Here is a 12869-nt window from a genome sequence, read left to right as displayed (position 1 = left end):
GAGATGTGATGGAGATCATCTCGGTTCTCTCCCCTCGCAGAGTCACAATACTGACACTGTCACAGTGTGTTTAGAAGACATGCGTCCTCGTTAGATCCTAGCGTATATATTCCAGATCCATTGTCGACGTCGGCTAGCTAACGCGAACAGTACTTGTGTCTGCCCAGCTTCGTGGATTGTATGTAGAATTAATTGAGCTGTTACGTTGACGTTACGGTTCGATAGCTACGGTGTGGAATGGATCTGCTTCAAATTGCTGGTGTGATTTGGCAAACACTAGGTGGTCTACCTCGGGTTATCTACAGTGCTGAGGTGGACGTGTCAGATTGCCCGGCCTGGGCCATCTTGCTCCTCTATCGTCCTGCAGCAGCAGAGTGGACACACAGCACTGCAGGCACCACCTCTCCTCAGTTTGATTGATTGATTGATTGATTGAAAACTTTATTAACAGATTGCAGAATGGGTACAATACATTACAGCTCAATACACACAATTGTTAAGGGGATGCAGACCAGATAAAGACTTTCGTCTTGTTTACATCAGGGTCCCCCATTTTCAACTCATCAGGACATATATGACATACATCGCATAGCTGTCAACATTTCGATTTGAAAAAACGTGCAGGTCTTAGCCCCGCCCCTTATCCTGGCCCCGCCCCCTCAGCCCGCCCCCTCCCACCCGGCCCCGCCCCCTCCCAATGGAGCTGCCTTGTCGCTGCTGGTCAAAACCGGTATTATTTTGTTTTCCTACTGTGTAGAGTGTAAATGCTATAAAAATACAGTAAATTACCTTTTATCAAAATATTAACCATTAAATAAAGGTTGTAATCTGTAAATGCATTTGATTTTACTGTAATTTGACAGTATTTGGAAACCATAGATGCCAGACATTTAGTTTTCTTGCAGCTTTTTTTCTTAGTCTACAGCAGGGGTCAGCAACCTTTTTGACATGGAGTGCCTGTTTGAAATATAGTTGTAACTAGTGTGCCTCAACAATATTCCATGCATCGTAATTTTTTTCTCATAATCAGGTATTTTTAATGATAATTTTTACATTATTACATCATTATTGTTATTGTTATTATTAACAATATTATTATGATGGTTGTATCAACCCTAAATCTGAGTTGGGGGGGGGGGGGGGGGGGTGCAATGCAGACAAACAGCTGCATACAGTGTGACCATTTCACTCACATTTGCCCATTCATTTTTGGACACATCACACACCATTTTTTTTTTTTTTTTTTTTTTTTACTGCTGCCCCCTGTGCCTATGCAAATGCCCCCGCATGCCTATGCAGGCACGCGTGCCTAGGGTTGCCTACCCCTGGTCTACAGTCAGTGAATCCTAAATCTCCACTGGGCAACCACTTAAAGTTATCAGTCCAACAAGGACTGGGTGAACTAGTTGCTACATTAAATTAATCAGATACCTGGTTGAAAGTGAAATGCTGTGAACATCCCTGCATTAAGTGTAAGACAAATTCAGTATAAATTCAGTTTATGTAGTAGTAGCATTAACATGTTCATATTTATTGAAATCTTACAATTCATACATAAATGTTATGATGAATTGAAAATGGGGGAAGAAGTCCTTCTCTGGTCTGCATCCCCTTAACAATTGTGTATTGCACAATACTGTATTGTACCCATCTGTTAAAGTTGGGCCTAACAAAATTAATAGTTGGTTTCAGGTTGCCGACCGACCCTGCCGATTTAGGTGCAACCCAATATATTTTATGAGTTTTTTAAAAAAATTATAAAAAAAAAAAAACGATTTTTTTTTTTTTTTTTTTTTTTAGAATAAAGTTTCATAGAAATCTTAGTCAAACATTTAGTATTATGGATATTAAACATGCTGGCAGAGTACATGCATCCATGTTGTTGTGAACATTTTAATTAAATAAAGAAATTCCCTATCCATAGTCGCCGTGGGAAAGAATAAAATAAAAAAATAAAATAAATTCCCTACCTACCCATGGCCAAACTGACAACCAACCTGAAACCAACTATTAATTTAGTTAGGCCTTAGCAATCAATCAATGTATTACCAGTGTCTTTATACCTTCATCACTGTAGGCTACATATTAATACGACAACTCAAGAAGAATCAAGAGGTTTATTTGTCACATACAGTGAAATGCAGGTGGTCACGCCCGCATTGATTGTGCAAAATGCAAAAAAATATAGGTAACAGGATATGCATGATAAAAAAAGACATGCCATGTTCCTGAAAAAGCTATAAAAAATACCTATGGTCATTAATTTAGCAGTGGGAAATGGGAATATCATTTTTGGAACAGTGTGTGTGTCTATTATGTCTGTGTAGTATGTCTGTATGTCTGTATTGAGCCGTACTGTATTGTACCCATTCTGCAATCTGTTAAATAAAGTTTTCATTCATTCATTCTACAGAGAAAAAATGAGATAGAAAAAAAGCCAATGCGATTTTGTGTTTTTCCCTCAATATCTCTGCAATGCCTGCGAGTTACCAGTAACTGTATTTGTCATACCATGACAATTCACGACAACTTTTAAAACGGATCAATTTATTTATATGTATAAATCGCATTCAGGAAATTGGGCGTCAGTGAAGGCTGCTATCCGTGGAGGAATGGCAGGAGGGGACAGTGGAGGCGCAGAGCAAACGGCTGTTAGTGTTCACCAACCAACACATTCCTGCATTTGTATTGTTTTATCCACAGAAGATTTGCAAACCTTTTGTTCCAGAGACAAAAGCCACAGAGTGGGCAATCAAGAGACACTGGCTAAGTTGATTTGACACCCTCGGTCCGCGGCCGCCTCGGTGCATCAGTCTACTCTCTCCCCTGAGCTCTGAGCTTTATCCGGTCGCGTCGCTGTCTTCTTCGGGTCGCAACGGTCTGACTTCCTGTGATAACGGTCTAATCTACACTGCTGCCACCTGTCGTCACGGAGGAGAATTGCAGCCATTTTGTAAAAAATAATAATAATAAGTACAAAATACGTACCAATCCGTGAGCCGTGAACAGCGCGTGAAGAGGGTTAAAAAAACAGGAGAATACCGGAAAAACCGGTAGGGTTGACAGCTATGCATACATGACATACAGATACAGTACTGCTACATCTATACATTTATGACATACCAGATTTGCAAATACAGTACTGTTTGTGATACAAAAAGAGTCCAGAAAGTCCGCAATACTTGTCCAGACCACTAATACTTGTCCAGACCACGAAGCCCCGTCCAGCCTGGCTCTGGGGCTCTGCAGATACCCCCTACTCCCTGAAAGGGCAATCGACAGGCAACAAATAGGGCTTTAATTCTATGCACACCCAAGCCACTAGAGGTCGGCAAAGAATCGTCCACATGTGGGCCCTTGGATGTTAAGAGGTCAATGTTTTTAAATATTTTTTTTGTAGCCAAGAGTAAAGACCATAACCCTATCAAAAACAGTAGTCAAAGTGTATATTTAAATTTTTACCAATGTTTTATACGATTTATCGGAAATACAAATTTATCGAAAAATGCTAATTATCGTAAAAAACGCAAGAAATGACTAAATCCAGATTCAACCCTGCCATTGGAAAGAGGAGCATTTCCCCTATCCATAGATGTATGATTTGGCCATAATAAGGTCAAGGTCAAGGTCAAATATGAATTTATAATTATGTCGATTATCATTCATTACTGTATCTACAAATCCTTCTGTTTAATCATCTTCCTGCGGTTCATTTGCTTAGATGTTTTTGTACACATGATCTCAATAAGGTGGTGAATGAGCTCAGTGAGCATTTTCTCGTGCCCCATATCAATTTTTGATCATCATCATCAAAATCATAAATCATAATTAATTTATTCATTACAATTTACTCAGCCTAGTAACAGACACAATATTTCTGACACTGGAAATACATACCCCCATGTCCCTAGATGTTCATAGATACCAAGAACATGCAAATTGACCTTGCAGAAGTGGAGCAATCTTCCATTTACTTAGGCATGTACCTTTAGGGCGAAAACGGTCTACAGATTAACAGGTTAAGTGTTTTGCCGCTCACAGAGGAACAGAAAAAGAAATACAAGGACGTCACAGATGCGTTCAACGCACATTGTGTCAGTAAGAGGAACGTCATATTTGATAGAGCATGTTTCAACAGAAGGAACCAAGAACCGGGTGAGAATGTTGAATCCTTTATCACTGCTGTACACACACTGGCTGAACATCGTCAATTTGGAACCCGAACAACTGCCTCTTTGAACTGCTGCGGTCAGGCAAGCGATACCGGAGTCTTAAGGCGAGCACAGAAAGACTCAGAAGAAGCTTCTATCCCCAGGCCATCAGGCTGCTAAACGAACAATAAACACTATGCAACAACCATCAAATGCACACAGCACACACACCCACACACTCACTTAAACAAACAACACACTGCAGCACCCACTCTCCACACTTTAGATCACACAAACACACTTTATATTTATTGATAAAGGATTTGCACTACAACTCGTACACCTACTGTAAATTGTACCTAAATTGCACCTCATCCTATTTCTGCCTTGCACTATATAGTATTGTATATTAGTACACTACACAGTATTGTATATTATATGGTAACTCAGTTACGTCTACTCTGCATCGAACATTGTACATATGTCTATACTGAACACTGTGACCTCATTTTTTTTACTTCTAATTTACATGCTATACTATGTTATTTTATTTCATACTTATCTTGTCTTGCACAGTCTCTGGAGCGTAACAGTAAGAAGCATTTTGTATAAAAGTATTCTGTACTTCTGTATGACAACTATTAAAGAAACTTGAAACTAAGAGAATTTAGTGGGAATCCTTATGAGCAGAGTACTAGCTGAAAGTGACCATCAATCCTGCCCATTATTAACACTTTCTTCGCCAGGCTTATGTACATCATTATACCATCCTCTGCCAGCTCTATTTGTCTATGGAGAAGTTCCTCTTCTTTGCAGGGCTATAACTTTTTAAATTGTATTGCTAAATTGACATTACTATGGCCCATTCAACATCAAGTATCTATTGTTCAGGGTGTAGCAACGTTATACTTTTTCATTCACATATTCATACTAAAATACGGTCTAAAGTATAAATATGTTTTTATCGTTTTCTGCAGAACGTGATTTATAGCCCTAAATGCATTATATTGATGATTGTATACAGTTTGATAGCGATCGGCGCGAGATAAAAAAATTCAAATGGACGTGCTTCTAGAAGTTACTACTTATCATCTGATGTTGACCGGATGGGGGGGGGGGTTGTTTATAATTCCGTGGCCAACGTTGGATGATTCATCTAGTGTGGGTGATATGATCATTAGAGCAGTTTGTATCGAACATGGTAAAAAAAAACGCTGAAACTCACCCCAGTCTCCTCGGGCCGTTGGGCGATCAGCGTGGAGCAGAAATATTCCTATTATGGGATGTTGAAATAGGCGATCCATCTCCAGGTTGTATAATAGTATATACGTCCAAATCATGTTGTTTATCGAGTTATTGGTAACGGATTGCTATCCATTGTGTCTAGCTTGAGTCCCGGGACCTATAGCGAGTGATCGGACCGAATTTGGATGAGCACCAGTTTCCGTTTCCGGTTTCCGGTTTGGGCGATCCACCGATCGGCCACCAGATGGCGCTCTTGAACCGTTGGAGAGTTGAGAGGGGATCAACAGTAGATCTCAAGTCTCCGCGGGAGAAATATGATTGCGATCACAGATTTTTGAAATATTGATCTCAATGACGTGTTACGGCGTCATTGGCAGAATTAGCATGGCGGGGAATGACGAGTTTAGGCGTCCTTGGCAGAGAAAGTGTTAAAGGGCCACTAAACCGGAAAAAAACAATGCTGATTTATTTTGCACATAATCTCACACACATCCAAAAACTCTGACATCATCAGGGACATTGAATTCTTGTGTTGTGTTAATTACCATGGAAGTATGTACTTGAAAACAATACATGGCAATGCCTTGTTTTATAGGAGCTGCTACCTTATAATTTAATTGAGCTGTAATTAACACAACACAAGGTTTCAATGTCATTGTCACTGGTTGGCCATATTCAAACTCAATAACTGTTAAACTAAATGAATCTGTGAAATGTGGATGTGTGTGAGATTATGCGCAAAATAAATCATCATTGTTCTTTTGGTGAAGTGCCCTGTTGTATGTTGTTGTGACAAGTGATATTGTAGCTCAATGGGTAGAACATGGCACTGGAGCAAAGTAGTCTCTCACGCCAGCCTATCTCTTCCACAGGCGTCTGTCCTGAGAGACCAGGAACAAAGTGGACTAGTGTGAATGAATGGCACACTGCCAGGGTTAGTGGTGCCATTCCCATTTTGGGGCCACCCATACCAGTGGTGCAGTGCTGGTATAACTCGGTATAACGGCGTTATACCTCGGTCACTGAGGCTGAAGTACGCGCAATCGCTTTTTACATGGCATTATCCAACCGGACTCCCGGAGAAGCATGCAGCTGCAGAGCCGCAGAGCCAGCGGCGCTCTCTGGGCCGCGCGCTGACGGCCGCGCTGTGAGGCAATAGTATCCAGCTGCAGGACGAGAGCAGCCAAAAAAAACTGTGCATGCGCGCGCACGCGCGTGGAGCGTTTGACCTACTGTCAATTTGCCACTGCACCACTGACCCATACTAAACAATGTATGCACTCATGGTACTTGAAGCCGCTCTGATGATAGTGTCTACCGACTGGCTTAATGTGTTTTGTTTGTGCTGGTTTTTCTACTGTATATAATGGACTGCATTTATATAGCGCTTTTATCTAAAGCGCTTTATAACTTATGCCTCACATTCACACGTTCACTCGCACATTCACACACCGACGGCAGAGGCAACCATGCAAGGTGCCGACCTGCTCATCAGGAGCAGTTAGAGTGTCTTGCTCAAGGACACTTTGACACGCTGCTGCTGGGAGGAGCTGGAATCTAACCGGGAACCTTCCGATCACCAGATGACCGCTCTACCTCCACAATATCCACAATAAAACAATACCTCCTGAGCCACTGTTAAAAAAAAAACGTCCTATTGTCTTTTACTATTATGTACTGTTGTGGAATATTTTAAATGGGTCAAGACAGTGAACTGTAGAAATTCAGATGAGTCAAATTGTATATAAAAAATAGAACATACTTTATTTCTGTTTGTGTGGCCACAGAAAAAGTATCCTCCGTTTACAATCAGAGTGAGACAAGTGTACACACGAGCGTCTGACTATAAAGTGAGAGAGAGCTCTGGTCAGACTTACAATTAAGTACCAGCTGGAGGGCAGTCAGGTGGCGTAGCAGAGATTGCGCTCGTCACCAATGCAAGAGGCTGCGGTCTCGACTCCCGGAGTCATCATTGCTTGAGGCTTGGGCTGATCGTCATACTAACTCGTTTGGCTGGGTTAGGGGGAGGGCAAGTCATGGGTGGGAATCTGGCGTTGTGGACAGCGACGCCTACAGGTCAGGTCTGGGCGCTTGCTCAGCGAGAGGCAGGAATTGATGAAGGCAGCGTGACCTCCCACGCGTTACACTTCACCAATGAGAGTCCTCGCTGCCAGGTGAGAAGAGAGCCACTGGCTGTCACCGCACATGTCGGAGGAAGCGTGCGGATGACTTCAGGGTTCCCTTGTACCGACCAGTAGGAGAACATGCACACAACAACCAGGTAGGGGAGGGGGGGAACTGGCACAACGACTAAATTGGGACAGGGAGAAAAACAGAGAAAAATCGGAGAAAGATAAAAAAAAAAAAAGGATTAAAAAAAACAAAAAAAAGTACCGGCTGGGAATGACAAATGAAAACAAAGATGAGAAAATGAAAACAAAGATGGGTTTAGGGGGGTTGTCGTGTCTTACACAAGACTGATTATGAAGACAACAAGAAAAAGAACAAGATGTGATTTACTTGGACAGGTCATATCTAAGTCAAGCTGTCCTGGGCCTTGGCCATTGTTTTAAGAACACCGTCAGACTGTCGCCTAGTGTCTTGACTAGTTAAACTAGTTAAAGATTTGTACAGAGAAATATGTATTTATAAAATGAATGTCCAATAAGCTAGCCTGTACAAATAGTAACATATAATACATTACTATTTCAGTACCTTATTACTATGCGCTACTATTCTTATGCTACTACCATGCTAATATATCTATACTAACTATGTACTCAGACTGGAGTGTAACACTCAAGTTCAACACTATTTGACGAACAAGGCCACTGACCCTTAGCCAGCAGAGGTGTGTACCCCTCCTGCTGACTATAAATGTAAATGTATGCATGTATTGTGTGGGTCCATTCATCCATCATGTATTCATGTGTGCATCTGTTGCATGTGTTGTCGGTGTGTAGGCAGCCATGGGGGGGCTGGGTAACGGTCGTCGTGGTGGCCGGTCACCTCCTCTGATGATTGGTGCTCTGATCGCCTGTATCCTGGTGCTGGGTTTCAACTACTGGGTGTCCAGCTCCCGCAACCTGGAGCTCCAGGTACGCTGCTGTGTGTGTGTGTGTGTGGTCTATGTTTTCATTCATTTATAATAAAACACAATATACTTGTGCCCTAATGTTAAGGATAAGCATTCAATGAAGAAACCCAAACCCCATACCAAACATCTATGCTACTCATACTGGTCAAATAAAAAGGTCATATGTATGTATATATATATATATTAGGGCTGTTAAAATGAATGCTTTAACTTTGGAGATTAATTTAAAGCATTAAAATAAATGAATCTAGATTAATCTATGGAGTGAAAAATCTTCCAACGTTCTGAACTTTCAGCAGTATATTCGCAGCGGATATAAGAAAGCGGTCTAGCTGAGTCAATGTTGATGGTTTTGTTGAACATTTGTATTTCACAGGAGAGAAACTGTATTCAAAGAAAGCTATTAAAATAGTCTTTGAATCTAAATATACTTTCTTTGTGTTGATTTTACATTAATTCCATGATTTTACTCAAGTAAATATCTGTTACAAGCTTCGGTCTTAAGTAGAAAAATGCTATTTTAATCTAGATTAATCTAGATTAATTACAGAAAATTGTGAGATTAATTAGTAATTTTTTTTAAATCTATTGGTGAGTGTGTGTGTGTCACAAAAGTTCTGTTTGTGATTCCCTTGTTACAATGCAGCATTGCAACTGGGCTTATTAGCTCATGTTAGCTAGCTTGATGTGCAGGTACAGTACTTTACAGTTAGCATCGTCCTGTGTTTTGCCACAGTGCAACCATAAAAACGATTAACAGTTGTTTGTGACCCATAGCGATGAAAAACATTGAAACACTTATTGGTGGAGGCATTTTGAGAGCTCACTATATATTCAGGCAATCGCAACAGAACACGGGAAAGATCAGATAGCTTATTGCCAAGTAATAGAACGACGACGGTTGACTGCAGTGATGACTCGGAGGTGTCTTCAAAATGTGTTTACATCTCTTAACGTATGCACTTTCTACAGATTAAGCAGTCACTTATAAAGTTTTTCTGGGCCTCATTAGAAAAGGGGCTATTTCTAGTTAGCAATAGAGTGAGGTTAAGTTAGACTAACCTGTAGAATAGAATAGAATAGAATAGATCTTTATTGTCATTGTTACAGTTGTTACAACGAAATTTAAAATGCAACCCTAGGTGCTAGTAAAAATATAAAAACAGTCCTAAACACAGTATTAAATATAAAAACAGGGGTGGGACACAAATAACATCAATATAAACAGGGGTAAAAAGATAATTGCACTATCCCCAATGTTGTGTGTGCGTGGGGGGGGGGGGGGGGGGGGGGGGGTGCAAGGGAGACTGTTGTTTAAAAATTTAGCTGAGTTTAGTGCACATATGGCCCTGGGAATATAAAAACTAAACTTCAGTCTGTTAGTCCGGGTGGGCATGACGCTGAAACGCCTGCCCGAGCGCAGCCGCACGAGGTGCTTGTTGCCCGGGTGGTGTGGGTCCTTAAGTATTTGTACTGCTTTTTTGAGGCAGCGGGAGTTGTATAGTCCCTCCAGTGAGGGGAGGGGGCAGCCGATAATTTTCTGGGCCGAGTTGACGACCCTCTGGAGCGCCCTCCTCTCTGCGGCTGTGCAGCTGAGGAACCAGACATTTATGCAGTAGGTGAGGATGCTTTCCACGGAGCAGCGGAAAAAGACACAAGCAGGTCTTGTCTGAGGTGGTAGTTTCTCAGTACTCTCAGGAAGTAGAGTCTCTGCTTTGCCTTTTTCACTATCGCCGTGGTGTTGATTCTCCAGGTCGGGTCATCCTCCAGGTGGACACCCAGGAACTTGATGACCGAGACTCTCTCCACACATCCCCCGTCGATATACAAGGGCTGTATGTCGGTCTTCTTCCTCCTGTAGTCCACGATCATCTCCTGGGTCTTTAGCTTGTTCAGCTGTAGGTTGTTATCCTTGCACAGGGCTGACAGCTGCTCTATTTCGTCGCGATACGCGGTCTCGTCACCTTTTGTGATGCAGCCCACCACGGTGGTGTCGTCAGCGAACTTGATGATGGTGTTGCTGGGGTGGACTGCGGTGAAGTCGTGTGTATAAATAGAGTAAAAAAGGGGACTCAGCACGCAGCCCTGGGGGGATCCGGTGCTGATGGCTGTGGAGGTGTGGGGGCCTATTCTGACCCTCTGGGGGCGGTCAGAGAGGAAGTCCTTAGACCACCGGCAGAGGGGATGGTTTAGTCCAAGGTCCATGAGTTTGGGCACTAGTCTGTCGCACTTTTCGTCTCGTCTTTTTTCCCGGGAGCTAGATAATAGGCTAAACGTTTGCGCCGTTATATCAAACGCCATTTCTGCTGTAATAAATCAAACTGCGTAGCATCCGGACTATTACAGAGCATCTATGGATGAAATGGGGGCGGCGGGGAGCGCCGATTAGTATTATTGATTAGCAATACAGTGTGCGTTCAGGTAGCCAATGTCACTGATCGATCACGTTAGGTTTTAAAACAATGTCCAATCCAGCTGTAATTTGGGGGAATAGTATCCTACCGTCAGGCCATGTGATCGCCGGCAGCATTTCGTCATTAGTCATCGGAATCTGGTAGATCGATATGTCCATTGGCTAATCATAAATCCCATTATTCCAGGCTGAAATATGCGTTCGGTAACTGGATCAAAGATGGAGGGTCTTCGTTTGGAACCGAGGCTCATATGATCCGCCCACAGACAGTGAAAAGAATTTTTTTTTTCAATCCCCTCAATGATACTGCAGTGGAGCGATGGCGCCCCTAAGCGGATCTGGCCGGTATTGCATGTTTCGAAAATAAAATATGTGGGTAGGTCCTGCATGTCGATCGCGGACGTTAATAGCGTTATAAATATGGAATAAAACAATAACAACTCGCCACGAGTTAACTCGTGGCTCTGGTCCTCAACGGGTGGAATCGAATCACGAGTTATCTCGTGGACGGTCCTTAAAGTGTTAAAGGAACCTAATAGCTGTATTTTCAAACACAATGCATAGGAAGCCTATTTTCCAAACTGCTCAGCCTCCTTGAAGGATCCATCATCACCACTAGTATACCCTGTAACCACACCTACACACACTGATATAACCAATTTCATCCTGCAATTTACCATAGGCAAACGGGGTGTGTGACTTTTTGGGGTATGATCTATATGATTATTAGAAGAATACATTTGACTCGTAATATAAAATTATTATACACATTTAGAAAATCTGGTGAGGCATGGTGTCTGTGTGTGTCATATACAGTATATATATATATATATATATATATATATTTGTGTCAGTGTGAAATCATCAATTACAATTGCACTGTGAATTGTGAACGTATTTATTTATTTATTTTTTTGAATGTATTTACATTTTCCATGTGTGTGCGATCTGTTCCCGTGGGGCTGTGTGCAGCCCTGTTGTTTTGTGTACCTCGCTGTGTGTGTGTGAGTGATTTGATTTGATCCCGTGGGGCTGTGTGCCTCCCTGTTGTTGTGTATACCATTACCTAAGTGTGTGCGAGACATTTGAATATGTACAGAATATTATAATCCCATTGGTGCATTTAAACGTTGTGTGTCTGTCCGTCCATCCAGACCAAGCTGTATGAGCTGGAGGGCCAGGTGAGGAGGGGGGCGGCGGAGAGAGGAGCAGCAGAGCAGCGTGAGACTGAGTTCCAGGAGGAGATCCAGAGACGGAAGGAGCAGATCAGTCGCATTGAGAGTCTCTATAAGAGACAGCTAGAAGGAGCTCAGAACACCTGTAGCCAGGAGAGGGTATGTAGACACACGCACGCACGCACGTAAGCACGCACGCAGACACGCGCACGCACGCACACACGCGCACGCACACACACACACACGCGCACACACACGCACACGCACACGCACACGCACACACACACACAGGTTTGGTATATCTTAAGATTCTAGATTTATGTAGGTATATATGTGATATATTTATTTTGGTGATAGAATTGATCTTTAAATGTGTAGTGGCTGCAAATGTCAAATATATAGATTAATATTGTATGTATATACCGTATATAATATATACATATAGGTTTAACATCTTATATATAGATAGATTCATATCTTGTAGATATAGATTAATATCTTATACATATATATATATATATATATATATATATTCATATTTTATAGATTAACATCTCATAGATATAGATCCCTATCCTATAGATATTAGCTAGGGTATTAATTAACATTCAGGGATCCTTACACTTTTTCAGTCCCTGAACCAAATTGAGAAATGTAATTTTCATTCAAACATGGCAGTGCTCTTTTCATATGCAAACCCACTTGAAACTGGACCCATGAGCCAATTTGATCCTGGGAATGTATTATTTAAATAGCCAGCCCTAGCCATAGGGTTCCTATTGACTAAT

General features: G+C 41.8%; 1 protein-coding gene across 2 annotated transcripts in view; it reads left to right on the top strand.

Annotated features, from left to right (window-relative positions):
• golm1 (golgi membrane protein 1) overlaps positions 1 to 12869 on the top strand; it is a 55705-nt gene that overhangs the window by 233 nt on the left and 42603 nt on the right. For both annotated transcript variants that reach the window (XM_084326544.1, XM_084326545.1), the window contains exons 2-3: positions 8360 to 8494; positions 12061 to 12240. In XM_084326544.1, coding sequence (XP_084182670.1) covers positions 8366 to 8494; positions 12061 to 12240 — 309 coding nt within the window. In that variant the 5' untranslated portion in view covers positions 8360 to 8365. The remainder of the gene's footprint in view (positions 1 to 8359; positions 8495 to 12060; positions 12241 to 12869) is intronic.

The sequence above is a fragment of the Notolepis coatsorum genome, assembly GCF_963971535.1.
Source record: "Notolepis coatsorum genome assembly, chromosome: 1".
NCBI lineage: Eukaryota > Metazoa > Chordata > Actinopteri > Aulopiformes > Paralepididae > Notolepis > Notolepis coatsorum.
This window is presented reverse-complemented; position numbering and strand designations above follow the sequence as displayed.